The sequence below is a fragment of the Rhinoraja longicauda genome, chromosome 29, assembly GCF_053455715.1.
Source record: "Rhinoraja longicauda isolate Sanriku21f chromosome 29, sRhiLon1.1, whole genome shotgun sequence".
Classification (NCBI taxonomy): domain Eukaryota; kingdom Metazoa; phylum Chordata; class Chondrichthyes; order Rajiformes; family Arhynchobatidae; genus Rhinoraja; species Rhinoraja longicauda.
In genome coordinates, this window is record NC_135981.1 from 8,304,165 (window position 1) to 8,327,878 (window position 23,714).

A 23,714-nucleotide genomic window follows, 5' to 3' on the forward strand; every position below is an offset into this window, starting at 1 on the left:
ATCCATGAAGAATTATTATTCCAATTCCAAAGTATTTCAATATCACTTGCAGTATTTGGGGCTTTCTCATGTCTCCGAAGAACTTAAAACAAGATACTTTTCTTACATTATTACTTTCGAAGAAAGCCATCAAGTGGCCATATTACCCCGTGATTTTAACCACTTGTCACTGATCAATAGGCTTCTGATACAGAAGTTATAAATATATTTCCAATGTCATGAAAAAAGTCTGGTGCACAACTGACTGAAGTACAGAAGTTACCTGCCATCTTTATTTTTTTGCATTCACCAAAACATGTTACAACATTCAAACTGGAGAGATTTTTTTCGAACTTGAACTACACAGAAATCTTCCTTAATGGCTTGCCTCTTTTTTCCCCCCTCTCAGCACAAGTAGATAGCACTGGAGTAAAAGTCTCAGTGGTCTGTGATTTGTTAAACACAGGCTGGGCATGGCATGGATCAAAGCGATTCATGGCATTGCCTCCTATGGCAGACCTCAGGTCAGTGAGGTAAAGCCAAAACCAACAAGCGTTTTCATTTTCTTTGCTACCACTAGGGCGCGTCTATTGTGTTTCACCTGCTGCGTTCTCTCATTACCATCCCCTACCCCTACCCCACCACACCCGTCGCAACAAATCCTCCCATCGTTGACTCCCGAGACCATGGCTGGTGTTTGAGCAACATCAAATCTGACATGACCCTTGGGCTCAAACAGACACATCCGTTGCCACAAGACACTGCCTTCTCCCGCCCTGGGCTGAATCTCAACAGGGGGTTCTAAGAGAAAGGGCTATTTATAGCCCAAGACGAGAAGAAAGATGTTTATATCTTCCACTGAACCCATCTTCCAACCCAGATTTCAGTGATTAGCAGGAACAGCAATCTGGCAATGCTGCCCCCCAGATTACCAGATTTGAACCTTGCCTTCAATAAATTTATGTAGGAAACCAGGTTAAGAGTGTCCTAGTCAACATGTTGAGTCAGGTATTATTTGGGGCAAAAATAAAACTGATTCCAAAAAAATCAGGGCTACTTGCAACATCTATACATAACATAAACATTTTTTTTAAAAAAAGGTGCAAGATTCTGTACAAGTTCTCAACTTTTTCTGTACATGGTCAACTTTGCAAAACAGACCAAAAAACCCACTGTTCAAATTCAACGGACAAAAAACAAAAATTATAGTTTTTCACTTCAGTAAAAGAAGCAAAAGTATAAAGGCAAGAAATGAGACTATTCAGTTATTGGTATAGCGACGATTAATTATAAACATCAATATAAACACTGAATAAGATCCTCAGGCAGGTAGATGTTCCTTCAGTTGACCCGGGAGATTTCCGCCAGTTGGTATCCTAAGTGCTGGTTTGCAGTACAGTTTATAACTTGGGCAGTGTGCAAGATTTCTGTCTAAAACATCTATTTGCGGCATGTCCGATGTGGCGTCTGTTTTTTCTGTATGTCTATCCTGCACCTGCTGCGTTCATCCAACCAAGGTAATTCGAAGTTCCTGCAGGGAGGAGGAGGAGGGAGAGGTAAGCCACGGAAGATTTTACAGTGGGGTTTTACAAGTCTTGCCTTTAACCCACATTTTTTTTTAAAAGGATGCTTATTTTCAGGCATCTTACTTTATCTTCCAGAATATGATGCAAATGCAGTGATCCCAGATTAACTGTGCCAGCAAATCACTGACGATGGTGATTTTAAACAGAATGCAAGAGTTTATTCTTAGGAGACAAACTGAATGTATCAAGAATCTAAATTATATTTTAACAATTGATTCTTTGTTCCTTTCATGTACATTTTATGTATTCTACAGTTGTTAAACAGCTAAACTCATTAAAAATGCCACAGGTCCAAAAATAACGATGTATTTCTTTCTGTAATTGCTTTCATGTGTAAGCCCTATCTGACACGTCAATCTGAAAGAACTTTAAACGCTTCCATCAGTGAGATTCAACCATTATTTCCAGAAGTTTCATACCTTCACTATTCTATTAGCAATGTTTTAAATGTTGATTTCACTAGTTTGAGCTTTTACCTTTATGAGGATCACGGTATAATTTCAAATCTCCGGTACCCTATTTATCCCAAAGTGCACGTGCCAAGTTTTCACTCTGTAGTACTTCTCAATTATCGTCCCACTTTGTAGTACTTCTCAATTTTCTAACACACGTTTCCTATGTTTTGCATTACAATGACTGCCTAATATTAGGCTATTGTGTTTCTTAGGTTTCATCTGTACCTTCACTCTGCTTTTAAAAACACACAACACAGAAAATTACAGCACAGGAACATGCCCTTCAGCCCACAAAGTCTGTGCCGAACTTAATGCCAAAATAAACTGACCTCGTGCCTCCACGTGATCCATACTCCTCCATTCCCAGCATATCCATGTACCTATCTAAAAGCCTCTCAAATGGCACTATTGTATCTGCCACCAACACCACCCATGACAGCAAGTTCTAGCACCCACCACCCATGTGTAAAATAAAAACTTGCTTCACAAATCCCATTAAACTTTGCTCCTCTCACTTGAAGCTATGCCCTTCAGCCTTTGCCATTTCCACCATGGGGGAAAAAGGTTCTGACTGTCTACCCTATCTATGCCTCTCATCATTTTATATACTATCAGATCTCCCTATAAACTCAGGCATTTCGAAGAAGGCAATCCAAATTTGTCCTGTCTCTACTTGTAGCTAATACCCTGGACAAACACTTAGATAGGAAATGTTTAGAGGGATGTGGGCCAAACATTGGCAAATGGGACTAGCTTAGATGGAGCATCTTGGTCGGCATGGATGAGTTGGGGCAAAAGGGCCTGAACAAGAGCTGAATTACTGTCTGACCCAGGCAAAAATCCAAACAGAAAACAGCGACTGTAGATTAAGTTTCGCCATTCCTCCTTTTAGAAGCTCAAATGGACATAAGGTCATAAGTGATAGGAGCAGAATTGGGCCATTCGGCCCATCAAGTCTACTCCCCCATTCAATCATGGCTGATCCATCTCTCCCTCCCAATCCTATTCTCCTGCCTTCTCCCCATAACCCTTGACACCCGTACTAATCAAGAATCTATCTATCTCTGCCTTAAATATATCCATTGACTTGGTCTCCACAGCCTTCTGTGGCAAAGAATTCCACATTCACCACCCTCTGACTAACGAAATTCCTTCTCATCTCCATCTTAAAGGAACGTCCTTTCATTCTGAACTGCTATTCATTCAAACCATGGCTGACACAATGCACTCTAAAAAATGTCTGTTGATCAGAGTAGCAATTGTGGAGATTAAAATGGAGAGACAGCAGTAGTTGTTCACTATACTAAAAATGTTTTTAAAAAAATGCAATAAAACATGAAAATCATATTGAACATTACGGTAATGTATTTTATTGCACATCAATGGAAACTTACTGTTGTGATAACTTTGGTAGCGGTCTGCCAAAAGCCACCACAGGTAGAAATGGGGTAATGACCAGAGATTCCACTACAGGATACAGAGAAAATAGTTATTATATTTCACTGAGTAGAAAGTAGGATTCACTTTCAAAATAATGTTCAATTTTGTCTGAGATGACTAGGTAATTGTGGATCACCCAGTGTTTATTTGTCAAGTTTTCATCTCCAGAAACACTATAATTTGACATTAACCATGACCGATAATGGTTGAAACTCAGTGCTTAAACCTACCGTCATCTGGTTCAGGGAAAAACGATTGGATTTCTGGCTCCGATTCCTGAATTCCTTTCTTTTTGTACATCCGCAGTTGCAAACGTTGCAGGAGCCTTTGTTCTCTGATCCGCTGAATGTCCCACCTGGAGCACAAGTACAAGACACATGACACAAGCAATAAAAGCGCACGTGATTGCACTTGACCTGGTTCTGTCGTGCCTGAAGCAATGTACTGATGTCTCACATGGACAGGTGTTTCCCCAGCACCACCCACAAGCAGCAAGTGCACGTGTACTTGTAGACTCGGAGCACACGTGGAATGAAAGGGAATGACGCCCAGTTACTGCGGGACGTCATTGTTACATGTAGTGAAGGGTTGAAAGCCATCTCCTTCAGCAGTAATGGGGTCAACCACATTGATCAGTGCAATCAGCCAATGTAGTGTTGCATCCAAATTCCAGAATATAAACAGCAGTGCCGATATTAAAATACTTCTCAAACATCAGTTGTCTTTAGTTTAGTGATACTGTGTAGAAACAGGCCCTTTGGCCCACCGAGTCTGTGCTGACCAACAAATACCCCGTAACCTAGTTCAATCCTACACTCTAGGAACAATTTACAGAAGCCAAGTAACCTACAGACCCACGTCTTTAGAATGTGAGAGGAAACTGGAACACCTGGAGAAAATCCACACGGTCACAGGGAGAACGTATAGACTCCGCACAGATAGCACTCGTAGTCAGTATTGAACCAGTGTCTCTGGTGCTGTAAGGCAGCAACTCTACCCAGTATTACATGCAGGTAAAATTGATTCTTACTTTATTAGTGTATTCTAGCTGGTGAACCACAAGCTTTTTTTTTTTGCAGTACTTAAATCTTCAAAATCACACCTACATGGCTTAATTACAATGGTTGTACACAACTCTTACAATTTGATACACAAGCTCATGATATTAAACTGTCGCCAATGTTCTTTATGAAACGAGTGAAATAGCTCATGGATGAAAAACTGGATTTCGAGAGTGTGGAAATGATCTTCCTGAGAAACCTAAATTGTCCTGTGTATTTGTGAAAAGAAAGTAGGACAAAAGAAATAGGGCTTTCCCCTTTTCCCAGTGGATAAGTGTACTAGTTCTCAGCCTAGCCTTCAGACCGAGTGCTCCATATCGGTGGAATTTACAGCGACATACCCTGCTGCTTCTCAAAATTAACCTGCAGCTTGACTTAATGTCAGATATCTGCAGATCAGCTCGTCTTGGTATCCTAGCGTAACCTCAGAGAGTGAAGGTGCACTCTTCGTGCATTGTTTCAGTGAAATCTACCATTACACGACAATTGTTGCACCTTTTTCTCTATGTATATATATATTATATATTTGTGCTTATCTACAGTATGATTTTACTGGATTGTATTCAAAGCAAGGAATTTCACTGTACACAGGTACATGTGACAATAAAGTATCAAAGGTGTAGAAAAGGTGGGCGGCACGGTGGCGCAGCGGTAGAGTTGCTGCCTTACAGCAAATGCAGCGCCGGAGACTCAGGTTCGATCTTGACTGCGGGCGCCGCCTGTACGGAGTTTGTACGTTCTCCCCGTGACCTGCGTGGGTTTTCTCCGATATCTTCGGTTTCCTCCCACATTCCAAAGATGTACAGGTATGTAGGTTCATTGGCTGGGCCAATGTAAAAAAATTGTCCCTAGGGTGTAGGATAGTGTTAATGTGCAGGGATCGCTGGGCGGGGCGGACCCGGTGGGCCGAAGGGCCTGTTTCCGCGCTGTATCTCTAAATCTAAATCTTTTTTTAAAAATCCAAAGATTTGCCCAGTGCAATAATAATTAATAAAAATCATCTCAATGAGAAACCAAAATCACAGAGTTCAAAGCTGCAGCCTTTAAAACATCTATAAAGTGCTGGAGTAACTCAGCCTCACACAATTGCATTAGGTTGTGATTTCTGTGGTATCTAGGAGGCATGAACATAGAATTAGTCATAGAGCATGTAAACAGGCTCTTCAGTCCACCAGGACAGTGTTGACCATCTACCATCCATTTATATTAATCCAACACAGATCCCAATTTATTCTCCCCACTTTCCCATCAACATCCCAGATGTTACCTTCCAGCTACACACTGGGGGCATTTTGCGGACGCCAATTTACCTACCTATCCACAAGATTTAACAGGAATCCGAGAGGCTCACAGAGGGGGATGGATATATGGAACGAGTTGCCAGAGGAGGTAGTTGAGGCAGCATTTAAAAGACATTTGGACGGTTACATGGATAGGAAAGGTTTAGAGGGATATGGGCCATTTTGGGATGTGGGAGGCAACCAGAGTAGCCCAGAGGAAACCCACATGGTCACAGGGAGAATGTGCACCGTCTGGGGAGACCACAGAGATCAGGGTTGAACCTGGAGCAGTGAGGCAGCTGCTCTACAAGCCGCACCACTGCACCAACCAAATGCTGAGGCACAGCCTCCAGAACGTCAGCGATAGAATGTAAGACTGAATGTATGAATGAGAGAATCCTGAACCATCTGACATGTTGTAGATATGTATGGGCCTGCGCCTTGGAAGAATGTAGAGGTTTTGCTGTCAAATTGTGCATTTGTATTTGTGATATGATGTATTGTGAACACATCAGCTGCAAAGGGGTGTCCAGGGAAGGTGGGCGAGGGTTATTTTTGTTGTTATATATAAAGAACAAAATGGAGGGGAATGTAATGCATTACGTTTTTCGTATTGTATCTTTCCTTCAATAAAAATAAATATTTTTAAAAAAGAATGTAAGACTGGAAATGGGAGCTTTGACAAAGTCAAACCTGCAATGGATTTTAAAAGATTTTAATTTCCCAATATCAACAAGTTGGTGAAGCCGAATTTGGAGAATTGTTCAGTTTTGGTCATTAAGCGTGAACGGGTGCAGAGGATTTAAGAATACGTCGCTATGGCGATAGGGACAGATTGACCAGGCTAGGACTTCATTCCTCGGGGTGCAGGAAGCTGAATGGCGATTTTATTAAAGTGTGGGGAATAGATAGGATGAATGTACAGGGTATTTTACCCAGAGTAAGGGAATCAAGAACCAGAGGACATAGGCTTAGGATGAAAGGGGAAAGATTTGAGGGGTAATATTTTCAACAGAGGATGGTTGGTGTGGGGATCGAGCTGCCAGAAATAGTTGAGGCAGGTACTGTAACAACATTTAAAAGACATTTGGACAGGTACATGGATAGGAAAGGCTGAGTGGGATTCGAGCCAAACACGGGCAGGTGTGACATCTTGGTCGGCCTGGGCCAGCTCTATGACTCTACAATTAAAAAAATAAAAGGGGAATTAAAGCATGAAAAATAGATATGTTGTAAATAGTTTCATACCTAAAGGGCTAGAATCAATTAACTGCCCTATTATGCTAGCTCACCAGCAGTCAGGGAGGAACAGGGCAGAGTGACTAATGCTGTCACATGCCCAAGCTTGTGACAGACCTCATTGAAAAAACCACCACACACGTTTATTTGTCTGTCTATTCCATCTATCGAGTGATTAACCCTAGTGTAGGTGGTTGGAGGGAGGACACTGATGCGAGAAGGAAAAAATAAAGAGCTGGCAAAGACTTAAGACTGACATAATGGCTCCCTTCAGTGCCATGTTAAATTTTAAAAGATATTTTTATATAATTATCAAAAACACTACCTCGATTTAAATTATAAAACACCGCTTTTTGAGATATGCCGAGACCCCACTTACCTTTTCCTTCTTTTTTCATCGAGCTCAAGTTTTGCATGTCGTTTCGCAAACGCACAATCATCCAAGTTCTAAAAAAAAAAAAGCAGAGTCAAAACTTGCGTGAGCAATCTCAGTTTTTAAATCTGCGGTAAGTAATATCAGAATTCAGCAAGAGCCGACAACCAAACCAGCGGATATAGACACAAAGAGTTGGAGTAACTCAGCGGGACAGGCAGCATCTCTGGAGAGAAGGAATGGGTGACGTTTCGGGTCGAGACCCTTCTCCAGACTAGCCAGGGAGAAGGGAAGCGAGAGATATAAACGATGATGTAGAGCGATAAAGGACAACCAAACCAGCTGCAATGGTGGAAGCCAGCGGTGGCTGGGTTCGGAACGTTCCCTCCTTTGCCTCTTGGGAGAGGTGAAACGAGGGAAAGAACAAGGAAACAGGAACCCGTGGCTTGGCAGCGAAATATTATGTCACTGTAAACAATCCACATTTAGATCATTCGCGTGGGAAATAATTATGTAGATAAATTCAGACCAGTAATTCATGGAGTTTATTTACAGCAAGAAAAAAAAAGATAAGTGCCCCTTCCTCAATGGTGCTGTAGCACACAAGAACATAAATGCACGTTTCATTCCAGACTGACCACAATTCACTAAGGCATTCGTTATTTGGGACTTCTTTCTTAATCAGATTTACGAAGACAACACAAAGGATTTTTTAACCCACATACTAAAACTTAGATATTTAAAATCGCTAATCTTTTAAATACAATGCAGACGAAAACGTACAAAATGGGTCAACAAAAAAGTTGTGGGAAAAACATTAAAATAGGGAAAGTACTTGAAATGGATTAAAAAGCATAATTTTATCTGGGGGGGAAAAAAGCTATATTGCCGCCTAAGGAGTCTTATGGTGAACAAAGCAGTTGCATGTTTTTGCATTACAATGATTCTAGGAGCTTCAGTGGCTGAGATGCCACGAGGCCACATACAATACTACACAAATACAGCCCTTCTATGCATCTGACCACAACTCCAGAGTGAATAGCTAACCAAAGGCAAAGCTTTGGGATGATGTGTGGTAAAAATCTGGCTTTAAAAAACAATGGAGTTTTCATTTCAAGCAACTCAAATAAAGAAAAATTGAGAACAATTTATTCTGAAGGGTTTATTCTAATGACAAGTTACATCTTGCTAGAGCGAAGGAAAGAAAACTGCAGATGCTGGTTTAAATCAAAGGTAGACACAAAATGTTGGAGTAACTCAGTCAAGTCAAGTTTATTATTTGTCACATACACATAAATGTGCAGTGAAATGAAAGATTACCCACAGTCCAACAATAAGAGCAATAAAAATAAGCAATAACACACACAATCATTATACAACACCAAACAAAAAGAAACATCCATCACAGTGAGGGATGGATGACGTTTCGGGTCTGAAGAAGGATCTTGACCCAAAACGTCACCCATTCCTTCTCTCCAGAGATGCTGCCTGACCTGCTGAGTTACTCCAGCATTTTGTGTCTACCTTCTTGCTAGAGTGAAGACATTTATCTCGCTGGTTAACTAACAACTACATTTAATGAAGAAGGCAACAGAGCTTGTTTTTATCTGTTATACATCCAGTACACATTCCGCATGAGATCTGTGGGTGATATGTGGAGGAAGATTTGGTTTTGGCTCTGCGGCACACTCTTTCTGTAGATTGGTTTAGAGTTCCACATAGATAGACTCCACGTGTATTAAATTTCATATGCCAGGGTTGTATCCATCAATTTTAGAAGATGAGATTATATAATTAAGTTAAGGGGCCCGAAGGGGTAAAGATTCCCCTTTGGCTGGGGAGTCTAGATCCAGAGTGCATGAGTCTATAAAATAAAGTTTTTCTCAGGAGTGAAGTTAAGAAATAGTTCCACATGCTAGATGTACAGGTTAGGAGCTTACTTCTGCAAAATAAATTATTGGTTTAGGCCAACTGTTAATATTGAAAGGAGATTTATAGATTTTTGTAAACTGAAAAGATATTAAGGGAAATGTACCAAAGGAGTTTGATCACAACGTAGGCAGGATACTCTTAAATGCTGGAAGAGACTCGAGAATTCACAGAGCCTACTATTGTTACTGTTTCTCTGGGACTCTCAATCTGTTGTTAAAATTGATTTTTACAGAAGCAGAAAATATGTTGTTGCTGAAATCAATAGATTATTTTTTCTCGAATTCTGAATTGGATGTTTAGTTTAGCTTCGAGATACAGTGAGGTAACAGGTCCTTCGGCCCACCGAGTTCGCGGTGAATCCCCATAGACTAGAATTATCCTGCACACACTTGGGACGATATACAACTATACCAAGCCAATTAACCCACAAACCCGCAGGTCTCTGGAGTGTGGGAGGAAGCCAGAGCTCCTGGTGGTAACCCACGCAGGTCACAGGGAGAACAAACTAATTCTGACTACAGACAAGCGCCCGTAGTCAGGATTGAACCAGGGTCTCTGGCGCTGTAAGGCGGCAACTCTACCGCTGTGCCGCCCCACCGGATGTCTTAAAACACATCTCCTGGCCATTCGCAAAATTAACTTTGTTACTGTAAATGAAGAAGGGTTTTGACCCGAAACATCACCCATTCCTTCTCTCCAGAGATGCTGCCTGGCCTGCTGAGTTACTCCAGCATTTTGTGATACATTCGATTTGTACCAGCATCTGCAATTATTTTCCTACGCACGAGGGCATGCAGCGTAGGTTCACTAGGTTAATTCCCGGAATGGCGGGACTGTCGTATGTTGAAAGGCTGGAGCAATTAGGCTTGTGTACACTGGAATTTAGAAGGATGAGGGGGGATCTTATTGAAACATATAAGATAATTAGGGGATTGGACACATTAGAGGCAGGAAACATGTTCCCAATGTTGGGGTAGTCCAGAACAAGAGGCCACAGTTTAAGAATAAGGGGTAGGCCATTTAGAACGGAGATGAGGAACTTTTTCAGTCAGAGAGTGGTGAAGGTGTGGAATTCTCTGCCTCAGAAGGCAGTGGAGGCCAGTTCGTTGGATGCTTTCAAGAGAGAGCTAGATAGAGCTCTTAAGGATAGCGGAGTGAGGGGGTATGGGGAGAAGGCAGGAACGGGGTACTGATTGAGAGTGATCAGCCATGATCGCATTGAATGGCGGTGCTGGCTCGAAGGGCTGAATGGCCTACTCCTGCACCTATTGTCTATTGTTCCTGTAATTGGCCCACACAAGGCAAAAGCTGAAGAATACAATTTTATAATATCTTGAAAGCAGAAAGAACATTATGCGAACACACCACAAGCCAGGGAAAATTAGATCGGAACAGAGAAAGTGGTAGGTTTCAGGAAGCATCATTCAAATAAGGAAAGAGAGAGAGAGAGAGAAATTAAAGAAGGATTTTCAAAGTTTTAGCGAGTTGGTTGCAGGAAATCCCCAATGCCACAAGTAAAGTCAGGGATGCATAAGAAATAAATATCTTTAAAAAGTTGGAGATGGTCATGAAGATATGAAGGGCAAATCTATTGAGTTCTGGAATTTTAAAATTGTGGTCACGAGTCAGTCACTATAGATTAATGAGCAGAGAGATGGATGAATGGGACTTGGTACGTTAGGCCACAGGTTGCAATCTCAGATGTTTTCTGGGGTAGAACCTAATGGGACAGTTAGGAATAGCCACGTTTAAATGTAGTGAAGCCATGGATGAGCATTTTGGGGGATGAGTCAAGACTAGGGCAAAGCAGTAATAGATATTTGTAGTGCTGGTGAAGACGTGTTCTTATGGACAGTTCCCTACGACAGGGATGGAACCTGTGGTTTGGGAATACAGTTGCAAAAGGACAGAATACATCCAACTGTGATTTTCCTATCTGGAAAAATTCTATTTAACCAGTAATGGATTTAGGGGGAAAAAAAATCAACCAATTCAACCACAGTGGAGGAACCATGAGAAGTGATGATGATGTAAAACTGATTGTCATCGTGGAATTCAACTGTGTTTCAAGCTAACATTTCTACCAGGAAAGAATCTATAATATGCATTGAAAAATCTCAGTTCTACAAATTCTCAGATTTAGTAAATGGGATTAAAACTATATCCAAAATTTTAAAAATTATATTAACATCATCCTCTCCAAAACAATCTGTATACTTGCAAGAATTTCCTCACAGGCCTGCAAACAAACACAGCTAGTGGAAGGGTCTTTAGATTTTTTTAGATTTAGAGACACAGCGCAGAAACAGGCCCTTCGGCCCACTGGGTCCGAGCCGCCCAGCGATCCCCGCACACTAACACTATCCTACACCCACTAGGGACAATTTTTTTATTTTTTTTACATTTGCCCAGCCAATTAATCTACAAACCTATACGTCCTTGGAGTGTGGGAGTCTCGGGGTCTCGACCCGAAACGAGCTGAAAAGGGGTCTCGACCCAAAACGTCACCCATTCCTTCTCTCCAGAGATGCTGAGTTACTCCAGCATTTTGTGTAACACTTAGTGGAAATTCTTAACAGCGAGTAAATCAGTCTGGGCGATTGATTTTGATTGTGGGTTCGGCCTGCTCCTGCAAGATTATTTCCTGAACCATTATACAAAGACCATGGAAACTTTAACCGCACTGAATCCAATTTTATTTTCAAATCAATTAATCTCTTGTGCGGGTTACATTGGTTCCAGATGTGCCAAACAAACAAACCCAGTGAAACAAAATAGCAACTTCATATTATTATAGGAAGGAATTGCAGACTGTAGTTTAAACCAAAGATAGACACAAAGTGCTGGAGTAACTCAGCGGGTCAGGCAGCACCTCTGGAGAAAATGAATAAGAGACATTTCGGGTCTGAAGAAAGGTCGCCTATCTATTTTCTCCAGAGATGCTGCCTGATCAGCTGAGTTACTCCAGCACTTTGTGTCTATCTTTAGTAACTTCATACATCTATGTGGAAGACTGGTGGTAAATAATTTTAACGTTTCAGATACAATAATTTTAGATACAATAGAATTTAACAAATGTTAAAAAAAGGATTGCTCGAAAAACAGAGCTATATTAGTTGTCTTTTCGCTAACTAGTGAGAAGCAAGTTAGACGGAAGGAACTACATCATTGTTCATGATGGCAAACATACGTTGTCGGAATTATAATTTTGTCATGCAGTAATGGTGCAGCAATGTATTCCTGCCACTAGAGGCTGGGTTATCGCAGATATGGAATTCTTTTACAGCCAAATGACCAACTGCATTATGTGCAACATTACACCAGAACCGTGCAACTAAAAATCGTTCATCAATAATCCATACCGTCCAAACCTGCAAACGATGACAGGCATGACATTATTTCAAATGGTTCACAGCATAAAATAGGGCAGAGCATCACAAACAGTTTATGGTGATTTCACGTGTCTTGTTATTAAAATATACATTTTGCATTGAACAAAATAAAACATTCAACAGTGACGGCCTTTGAACCCATGAAGCAACAGCAGCCAGGTAGTTTCTCAACAGTACAGTGCTTGCCCCATATGCAAATGGCCGTGAGCTCTCGTAGGCTAACAGCTACTACAAATGTAGGGTGCTGAAATTTAAACTCCTCGGTCACAACGGGGCAGCAACTTTAGTCATAGGAATGTAGCAGCAATGCGATGATGACATTCGTCTAGTAATGCAGAGACAAAGACCAACGACCTTGACAATGACACCTGCAGCAATAAATGAATGAATAAATCGAAATGGAATCTTTACAACGGAGAGTGATGAGAATAAGGAGCCAGGAAAGTTGGAAAGCCAGTTCACAGGAGTGCCCTGCAGTTCTTTACACTGTATGATGTGGGTGGGGGGGGGGGGGGGAGGGGGGAAATAGGCCACCATTACAGTGAACAGATGAGGGAAATGACCTAGACTATAGGTGCAGCTACCAAAATGGATTGGGAGAAAGCAAGGCAACAAGTACAAGCAAGTATCTATTGGTGCGTTTTTTGCATAAGAATCTGTTTAAGCATGGAAAATTCTAACATCCAAAATATTAAAGCAGCCCATTCGAGATGCATACACAATTAGGAAAAGCATCAACGATTGACATAGTTCCTTCGTCCATGCTTTAGTGTAGATCTTAAAGCACTGCTGCATTCCAAACACAAGGCACAACCTTCATTTTAAAGTTTAATAAATATCAATTTTTACTCTTTCCCTACTCTCCAAGGTCAAATACTTGACCTTTGCAATAAGGTGGCTAGTTCTGCGCTCAGTTGGATGAGTCTGAGGACAGAGATGGGGGTGTGGAATCATTCCATTGTGCAGTTACCAGCCAAACCTGGGTCTTATTTTAGATGGAGATAAATCATGTTGAAGCACTTGACGTTTTTAGCAGACGGTGAAAATTAGCCCAGAAAGCAAGATAAAAAATATTAGATGTTCTTGTAATTTGTTGCTGTACCTCAATTACGTCTTCAGGATGCAGGTCCACGAGAGGTTCTGCTGAGTGCTCTTTCCAAGATGGTACTACAAAGAGGAAACAAGGTTTTAAAAAATACACAAGTTCAAATACTATCTTTGAAAGACTTTACTGTGGGGTTTCAGCGAAGCTTATTCAGAACAGTCAATAGTCTGTAAAGGACTCCTATGCTAATTCAAAACACAATATTTCCTGCCTTTGTTTACACCTCTGAACCACAAAACCCAAGAGGCCACAAGGAATACTGGTGGACGAGCCATCTGTTTTTCCGATGTGATCCCACCTGCCCGTTGAAGTGAATGCACAAGATTCCATGGCACTACTTTGAAGAAGAGCAGGTGAAAGTGCCTTGATGTTCCGGCCAATAGTTATACCTCAATCAACATTGGAAGAGAAGATGATCTTATCATTATAATATTGTTGGGAGCTCGCGTGCAATTAATAAACTCTGTTTCCTACTTCCCAAAAATGATTGCTCTTTAGATGTATTAAATCGGTGAAAAAAACGCTTTAACATGATCTGAATTTTAACTTCTCTGGAACCCACCTCTTTTCCATTCAGAAGTACATGCTGACATTTTACTGACAAAAAAACCCCAAAACAGTAAACAAGACAAAAATATCTTATTTCTTTGCTGCAGCAAGCTTTCCCATTCAGAACAGCTGTGTTCGACTCATCATAGCTCAAGTATGATTCTCATGCTTTCACTGTGGTCTTTCATATATGCACAAAGGTTTATACCGTCAGATAAACACAGAAGATGTCTACTCTCTGCCTTTGCCAAAACCTGGAAACAAACTTGATCGCCCATTTGCAATCATGTAAACACAACTAATTTTACATTTTTCAATGCAGTGTGAAAGCACTATCAATTGTACTTACCGGGTTTCCTGGTTGTGGGATTCAGTGCTTGGCTCTTCCCCACCCCACCCCCCCGTTCTCCCTCCCCCATAGGACAAATACCTCTCATCTAACAATATTATCTTCACAGTGGCTTCTGCAAGAGCCCCATCCTCATTATATATTTTTTAGATTTAGAGATACAGCGCAGAAACAGGCCCTTCGGCCCACCGGGTCCGCGCCGCCCAGCGATCCCCGCACACTAACGCTATCCTACACACACTAGGGACAATTTTTACATTTGCCCAGCCAATTAACCTACATACCTGTACGTCTTTGGCGTGTGGGAAGAAACCGAAGATCTCGGAGAAAACGCACGCAGGTCACGGGGAGAACGTACAAACTCCATACAGACGGCGCCCGTAGTCAGGATCGAACCTGAGTCTCCGGCGCTGCATTCGCTGTAAGGCAGCAACTCTACCGTTGCGCCTCCGTGCCGCCCCCATGTTCTCTCTCGTTATCTGCCCCAGGAGTACATGTTCATAAATCTGGGATACTCTAGTGCATATTGCATAGGCCGGAGAATTCTTAAAAAAAAAAAAATCTATTTTAGTTCATCGCTGCAGCAAGTTTATTTACTGAAGATTCTGAACAAACATTTGACCTTCATTTTAGTCAAATGTTCAAATCTTCAGCTTTGCTGAAATCAAACAATTTCATCAAGACCACTAGTTTTGAAAAACAGCCTTCCCTTCTCTCTACCTGAACCTAGAGTTGTCACTTCCGATAGCTATTCATAACAACCATTAAAGCTGCTTTATGTGCAAAAGCCAAGAAGCAATAGGATTGTCCTCAGGCAATAACCCTTATTGAGTACTGTCTGGAAATCCAACAAACACTGTTACAAAACCCAAATCACTGGAGGAACTCAGATGATCAGGCAGCATTTGTAGAGGGAGTGGGCAATGTTTAGGATAGATGGAGGCAGGACAAAGCCTGGCGTCAATAGATGGACTTATGTGGGGGATTTGATGTATTGTATTTTGTTTAAAATGCACAAATCACGTCCCCTTTTTAAATGTGCATAAATGAAAAACAGCATGTGAAACCTGAAGCTAACTGGTGCCAATGATTATAAAACCCATGCAACGTTTAAAAACTCTCAAGAGATGTGCATAAAAGAATTACATTATACCAGATGACCTTTGACTTATCACTACCTTTTTGTAAGAAGCCAAGGAATTTTGTTACAATCTATTAAGATAATGTAAAAGATTGTGTTTGCCATCCCATTGTGCCTCATAATGTTGAAGGAGTTACAGCTGTCACATTAGACAATCTTTCTACTAAAACTCTTGTTTGTTTGTTTGTTTGTTTGTGAACTACAGCCAAAACGGTACATGATAATGCAACAATTCTAGCCCCACCTCACTCACCGTCGTTCCTTTGGTGCTGATGGAAGAAGTTTCATTGATATTGGTGTTATATTTTTTAAGTTATTGACATTTCAAGGTTTAAATTTATCTCCTTGGGAGGGAGAGAGGGGGAGATAGGGGGATGGAGTGGGGGTGGGGGAGGAGAGAGTACTGCACTAATGCAGGAGAGATTTGGGCCCAATGGGTCCACTTGGTCCAGTCTGTCATAAAACAAGTCTGGGTGTTGCACTTTGGGAGGTCAAATGTAAGAGGAAAATACAAGTTAAAAGACAATAGTTTTAGCAGTGTTGATGTACAGAGGGGACTCAAGCGCCCAAGACCCTGAAGGTGCCAAAGCAAGAAGGTAGAGTAGTAAAGAAGACATATGGCATGCTTGGTTTCATAGGTCGGAGCATTGGAGAGTAAGGAAGTCACCTTGCAACTATGGTTAGGCCGCATGTAGAGCATTGCGTGCAGTTCTGGTCATCCCATTACAGGAAGGAACATGGACATTTTGGAAAGTGTGGAAAAAGGTTTAACAGTATGCTGTCTGCATTAGAGGGTATAAACTACAAGGAGAGGTTGGACAAGCATTGATTGTTTTCTCTGGAGTGTTGGAGGTCGAGAGGAGACCTGATAAAGTATATAAAATTACGAGGGGCATCGATGGGGCAGACAGTCAGAAGGTTGGAAATACAAAGACTAGTGGGCATAGGTTTAAGATCAGAAGAGAAAAGTTTAAAAGAGATGTGCAATGGAAGGATATGGACCACAAGCAGGCAGAGATTAGTTTCTCTTGGCATCTGTTCGGCACAGACATTGTTGGGCGAAGGGCCTATTCCTGTGCTGTACTCTTCAATGTTCCAAAGCGACATGTATAAATACAGAAAATACTAGAAACACATAGCAAGTCAAGCAGAACCAGTGAAGAGCAAAATAGTTATTGTTAGCTCTGTAACAACGTTAGCTCTGTTGTTCTCTTTACCAAGATACCAAGCGTCATGCTGAATATTCCCTGCAACTTGTTAGTTTTACAGATCACCTGCAACTATCATTTTTAGTTTTAGTTTAGAGATACAGCACGGAACCAGGCCATTCAACCCACCGAGTCCACACTTTACTGTCAGGGCCAATTAGTTTGATGAACTCTTATCAAGAAAACAAAACAGGAACCATTTCCTGCCGTTCTGATCTGGAATCACTTTGCCAATAAAATAAAAAAGCACCTGCATAAAAGACTGATTTCTGCCCTCATTATCAGGCCACTCACTGTAGCCATTAGGGCCGCTAGATTGTCATGCTCTTTATACTAACTTGCTACAGTTTCTTCCTTCTTGGGTGAAGGTTCTCGAAGAGGGGAAGGTGGTCGCTGATGCCACCGACATAGGTACATCTCAGTGGTACAGAGGTACGGCTCCTCTTCTATGTCATTAGATATGGACTGATCTTTACTGATTGGATGACCTGAAGTCTTTATGCTGCTTGATGGTTTGTGGACCCCCTCAGTCTGAGATTTAGATTTCTCTGGAGTTTCTTTACTTCGCAGTTCTCGTTTTGAAACTTTGTCGGGTAAGTGGCTGCTGGAGGCCTGTCGGAGGTGAGCGGATTTGGCCTGTTTCGTCCGTACTCTTGAGAATTCAGCCGCAAGCTTTTTCGTTGGTGCTTTCCTTTCTGTTGTTCCAAGTGCAGATTTCCTGAAGTGAAGACAAAGTTCATAAACAATGTGTTCACAAAATTACTTGTCAAAAAACAAATTCAGATACCAAACATAACAGAGAGCCGAGGACGTCTGCTGTATCATCATGCATGAGAACTTTTATTTCTATTGTCATGGCTAGCAAAGGTATTAATAAAAAAATGTTTCTTTTGAGAAATTAATTTTCTTGCTCAAGCATCGCCAATGGATTCAAAAATTAATGATGATCCTTCATCTCAAGATGATTTTTTAAATTCATTCGTGGGATATGGGTGTTACCAGCAAAGTGAATATTTACTGCATATCATAGTTATCGATGACAAGGATAAGGTGCGCTGACTTTCAGAACCGCTGTGACTCATGTGACAATGCCATCCCCAAAGTACTATTATGTAGGGAATTCCAGGATTTTGACCCAGCAACAAAGAATGACCATCACTGAAAAGCAACCATTTGGTCCATTACACCTGTGGTTTGAGGACTGGGCAGAGAGAGAAGTACTGGGCCAAAAATGAGAAAAACAATTTCAGAACTGGAATAATTTTAACACGATAGGAAAGTAACGTTGACCTTAAAGCATTTTTTAAAAAACATGCCACCACACATTGCTGTTTCCAGCACACGTAACAGCAATAAACCCGCAGCAATTATATTTTTCCACTATCATGTATCAGATATTAGTTTCTACCAATTTCAATACTTGAAATGTCTACACAGCTACTTGTGGTGGCATTTAGCTTTGCTGTCTGAACATCCATCTACCTGAAGAGAATTAAAAATACACACTGTGGTTTTGAGGCAAGAAGAAAGGTTGTTCACCCATTTTTACTTTCCATCAGACACTACAATCAACAGAAGGGAAAGGACAAGAGTTGTAAGAGATAAAAAAAACCCAGAACTGAATCACTGCAGTGCATTAGATATTTTACATTTCAGTTAATTTTATTTTTTATATTCTTTTAGTTTAAATAAAACAAAGCAATACATCTTTGCAATTCGCAATCAAATGTTTATTAAAATCTGTTGGGGCAAGATGAGGAACATTTCTCCTATTTTCCATTAATTAGCAACCTACGTTTACACCACACACAGTAAATAAGTACTAATTTAAATTTGTGATTCTGCATATAAAGTACTGGGTACCTTTTATAACCCTTCCCAGAATGTGTTTCTGTTTGATTACTCTGTGTCAGAGCCAGAGGTTGATCAGGGGTCATCTGTTGATATTCTGGGTGGATTTTCTCTTGTTCTGATGCATTCTTCTCCTCATTCCCATCCACCACTGGAACAAATTGATGCTTGTCCTTATCATTCTCTTTTTTCACCAGCTGCATCCTCCTTTCCATGCGCTCAAGACGAGCCAGAAGCTAAAAAGAAAATTAAAGACCTCAAGTATCCTACATCTTGGAAATACATATTTTCGCTTGTTACTATATAGAGGTATCATATCCAGATTTGATTAAAAACAAACAAACATTGTTTTCAAGTGTAGCGGTGCAATGTAACTTATTTTCCAAATACAACTTTGTCATTGTCATCTCTGGCACCCCAAAAACCACCCAAGAAGATATATTTACAGCATTACAAATCATTAGCTGTCAGAGTCAGTATACTATACCTTCCATGAGAAACGCACATGTTTGCATGCTTGCAACCCAAAATCAAACCAGGATAAACTCATACTATTGCAACAGCTGAGCAAATGTCTTGCCAATTTTTTTTTTTAAAGGATTTTTGCTAACCAGGTAGCCAGCATCTACAATTGACATTTGCAAGAAGGAACTGCAGATGCTGGTTTAAACCTTAATTTGTGTCTATTGACATTTCTGTGCACAGATTTCTTATGTTTCTACAAGCGCTTGGGATCTAATGATATATGAATCTAATGATATATCTAATGATATATGAATCTTCAAATGGCTTTGTGAACATTACACAATGTTGCATAATTGTAATGATTTTAATAAAATGAAAATTCGATTAAAAACAACTTTATGACTGCAAATACTTCAATGTTGAAAAAAAATTACAGATGACAGCACAATATATTTGAGCCAATCTCATTTCTTATATGTAAATTGAGCCTGGCTTGTGGTTTTAACAACGTCATTATATATTCTAAGGATAAATAGACACTGTAACGAAAATGTTTCCCTTATTTATTGATGATTGGAACACAAACCATTCAGTATTAATTCAACACAAATAGAACAGTGGAAGAAACATACTTGTACATATGAGGCATCTCTGTAAATGGCAAAAATATTGAAGAGCACCATGGGCAGTGCTAATTAAAGCCTAAAGGATAAAACATAAGAAATGCAACATCTGAAGCCGCCCTTTCGATTGATTTTAGAAAAAGAAATGGTGCTTTTTTTCCACCAAAAGACTTTGAATTACAGGCCAGGCAGGAAGAGAGCCTGAGAAGGACGGGGACGTCATCCACGCGCGCCGAATCGCTTCTCCTGTCTGTCGACTGCCCAACACAGATGCAACGTGGGAGTTGTAGTCTTGGCATGAAGGCAAAGCTATTGGTCGGGATGGTGGCAAGTCGCGAGTGGGACTACAACTCCCGGCGCGCGCCGCGACAAGAGGGGACCCATCTCCCTCCACCATTTTACCAGAACCTAAGATGGTTTCCCGAAGCCCCAGCACATTAACGCCAGTCATTGTCATTCTTTTAATGCGGCTCCGCCATTTTAGTTTCCTCACCGTCTCTTTCTCCGCCTTCAGCTCGTCGATCTCCCTCTCCTTGAGCTGGAGCTGTTGCTGTTGCTGCTCGATCAGGTCGAGCTGCAGCAGGACGATCTGCTTGAGGCGGGCGCTCTGACTCGGGCCCTGCTGCAGCGGTGGCTGCTGTTGCTGCGACGACGGCGGCTGTTGTTGCTGCTGCTGCTGCTGTTGTTGCTGCTGCTTCTGTTTCCTCACTTTGCTCCAGTGCAAGGCCTCGAAGCCGGCGGGGATGGCAGCGTTGCCTTCGCCCGTGACCAGGCCGCCCTCTCCTCCAGGCACGGCAGCCCGTGACCAGGCCGCCCGGACACCCTTCGTCGCGCCGGCTTTGCCATGCTCGCTGCCGTTCACCTTGCGGCCGCCTTTGGTCAGGTTCTCGCCGCTGGATTCCAGCGCTTCTCCTCCGTCCTGCTCGCTGGCCGCCGCCCGCCTCTCGGCCTCCCCGCCCGGCTTCATTGTCATGGCCGGCTGGCCCGCAGCGGGCACGGGCTGGGTGCCGAGCCTCGCCTGGCGGGCGGCCTGCCCCCGCTTCCTTCGGCGGCCGATTTCTCTCTACACCCTTCCCCCCCGCCCCCTTCCCTCTTCTTCTTCGTTCCCTTCCCTTCGGACGGAGCTTCTGGCCCGGGCGACGCTGCTCTTTTTTATTCTATATTCGGGGCGGAGTCGCCCCCGTTGCTGCCCGGCTGCGTTTTATTCAGTGTGTTTTATTGTTCATTCATTCATGTCTGTGCTTGTCCGGGCCCTGCCCGGCCCCGCTCTGTCCTACTTCCCTCCCCCCCAGCCCCCCTCGCTCCGTCTCTCTCTCCCCGTTTGTTTTCCTCTGTCTCCGCTTGCCGTTCCGCCGCGCACCGCGCATGCGCTGCCCGCCACAGCCGCGCATGCGCGACCCCTCCCCAGGGGACAGGTGACGGTGGGCGGGGCCTGATGCAGATGGAAACAAAATGCTGGAATAACTCAGCAGGTCAGGCAGCATCTGTGGAGAAATGTGTAGGAAGGAACTGCAGATGTGTAGGAAGGAACTGCAGATGTGTAGGAAGGAACTGCAGATGCTAGTTTAAACCGAAGATAGGCACAAAATGCTGGAGTAACTCAGCAGGTCAGGCAGCATCTGTGGAGAAATGTGTAGGAAGGAACTGCAGATGCTGGTTTAAACCGAAGATAGGCACAAAATGCTGGAGTAACTCAGCAGGCCAGGCAGCATCTGTGGAGAAATGTGTAGGAAGGAACTGCAGATGCTGGTTTAAACCGAAGATAGGCACAAAATGCTGGAGTAACTCAGCGGGTCAGGCAGCATCTGTGGTGAACATGGTTTAGTTTAGGAAGGAACTGCAGATACTGGTTATACACTGAAGATCGACACAAAGTGCTGGAGTAACTCAGCGGGTCAGGCAGCATCTGTGGTGAACATGGTTTAGATTAGGAAGGAATTGCAGATGCAGGTAAAACACCAAAGATAGACACAAAGTGCTGGGGTAACTGAATGGGTCAGGCAGCATCTGTGGAGAAGGAAGGGACTGCAGATGCTGGTTTATACCGAAGATAGACACAAAGTGCTTGAGTAACTCAGCGGGCCAGGCAGCATCTGTGGAGAACATGGTTTAGTTTAGGAAGGAATTGCAGATGCTGGTAATATGCCAAAGATAGACACAAAGTACTAGAGTAACCCAGCAGATCAAGCAACATCAGTGGAGAACATGGTTTAGTTTAGACTGCTGAAGAAAGGTCTTGACCCGAGAACAAAGAGGGACTATTAGGAACTATATTGAATATTTTTGTAACTATGTCAGTGGCCTATATATGGCAACTTTGCATACTTTGTGTATGGTATGCAAAACAAAGAATTTCACTGTCACATGTGATAATAAATTATTAATCAATCAAACTATTGCTGTGCCACTGAGCCACCCCTATACAGTAAATTGACTAATATATATGTATTTAGGTTAGATTTGAGAAACTGGGGTTATTTTCCTCACCGGGGACAGAACCTTATTGGGGGAAAAAAATAGAGGTAAACCCAGTTATGACAGACCAGTTTGTTTAATATCAATGATGCTGAAAGTCTTAGAAAAAACGCCAGAACTAGCTGTCGCTTGGACAAGTATGGAATGATTAATGAATGCTTGCAATAATTAATTATAGGCAAATTATATAAAACTATTCTCTTGAGCTTTTTGAAGAAGTAACAGAGGATCAATAAGGGAAATGCAGTTGATTGGCATAAATGGACTTACTCAGGGTGTTTGATAAAATGCTGTATAGTAGGGATTGTCAGGAATATTTGAATGTCACAAAATAAAAGAGACTATTAGTGAGGACAGAAAAATGACAGGAAATGGAGAGTAATAATGAAAGGTTTCAGACAGGAGGAGGTATTCAGCAGAACTCCCTGGAGATTAGCATTAGGTGCAAACTTTGCATGTTCTCCCGGTGACCTGGTGCCTCAGTTTCCACCCATATCCCACAGATGTGAGGCCTAGTCACCATACATTATGCCTGTTATGAAGTCATAGAATTATCCAGCATGGAAACAGCTACAGCACATGACACCATTAATGTTGACCTTGTTGACCTGCAATGAGTCTTTGGCCAGTCCTGCACCTGTAAGTTGATGAGACCTTGCCTACATTGGCCCATATCCATCTATATCTTTCTTATCCATGTAGCTGTCCAAATGTCTTTAAATGTAAATGTATCCACTTCTACAGTGACAGGGAAAATTTGTGAGTGAATGGGTTTTCTCAGTGAGTGCCATTGATTTGATTGGTCAAATGGCTTCATTTCTTTTACTGCTTTGTGGTGTATCTACACACAGAATCCTGACAATGACAGGTGAAAACATTTCAAAAAAAGAATAAAAAGGTGCTTATTAGTTATATGTGTAGGAAGGAAGTGCAGTTGCTGGTTTAAATCGAAATAATTATCAGTTTAGTTTAGTTTATTGTCCCGTGTACAGTAAAAGGTTTTGTTGCGTGCTAACCAGTCAGTAGAAAGACAATACATGATTACAAGTTTAGTTTTCTTAATTGTCATGTGTACCGAGGTACAATAAAAGCTTTTGTTGCGTGCTCTCCAGCCTGGAAAGACAATACATGATTACAATTGAGCCATTTACAGCATATAGATACATAATAAGGTTTAGTGCAAGCTAAAGCCAGCAAAGTCTGATCAAAGA

The 23,714-nt window shown here is 41.9% G+C and overlaps 1 protein-coding gene across 2 annotated transcripts; it reads right to left on the bottom strand.

Moving 5' to 3' along the window:
* Positions 1-256: 256 nt before the first annotated feature.
* msl1a (MSL complex subunit 1a) lies at positions 257-21,326 on the bottom strand. Of its 2 annotated transcripts, none has more exons than XM_078424750.1 (8): positions 20,522-21,326; positions 18,953-19,176; positions 17,428-17,807; positions 13,840-13,904; positions 7,420-7,487; positions 3,691-3,815; positions 3,415-3,487; positions 257-1,510 (listed from the first exon to the last, which is right to left on the bottom strand). In XM_078424750.1, exons 1-8 carry the CDS (start codon positions 20,999-21,001, stop codon positions 1,420-1,422), a joined length of 1,506 nt encoding a protein of 501 aa, XP_078280876.1. In that variant the 5' UTR covers positions 21,002-21,326; the 3' UTR covers positions 257-1,419. The 2 variants fall into 2 exon arrangements, with proteins under 2 accessions (XP_078280876.1, XP_078280878.1); XM_078424752.1 differs by lacking the exon at positions 20,522-21,326 and adding an exon at positions 20,038-20,225.
* Positions 21,327-23,714: the final 2,388 nt, after the last annotated feature.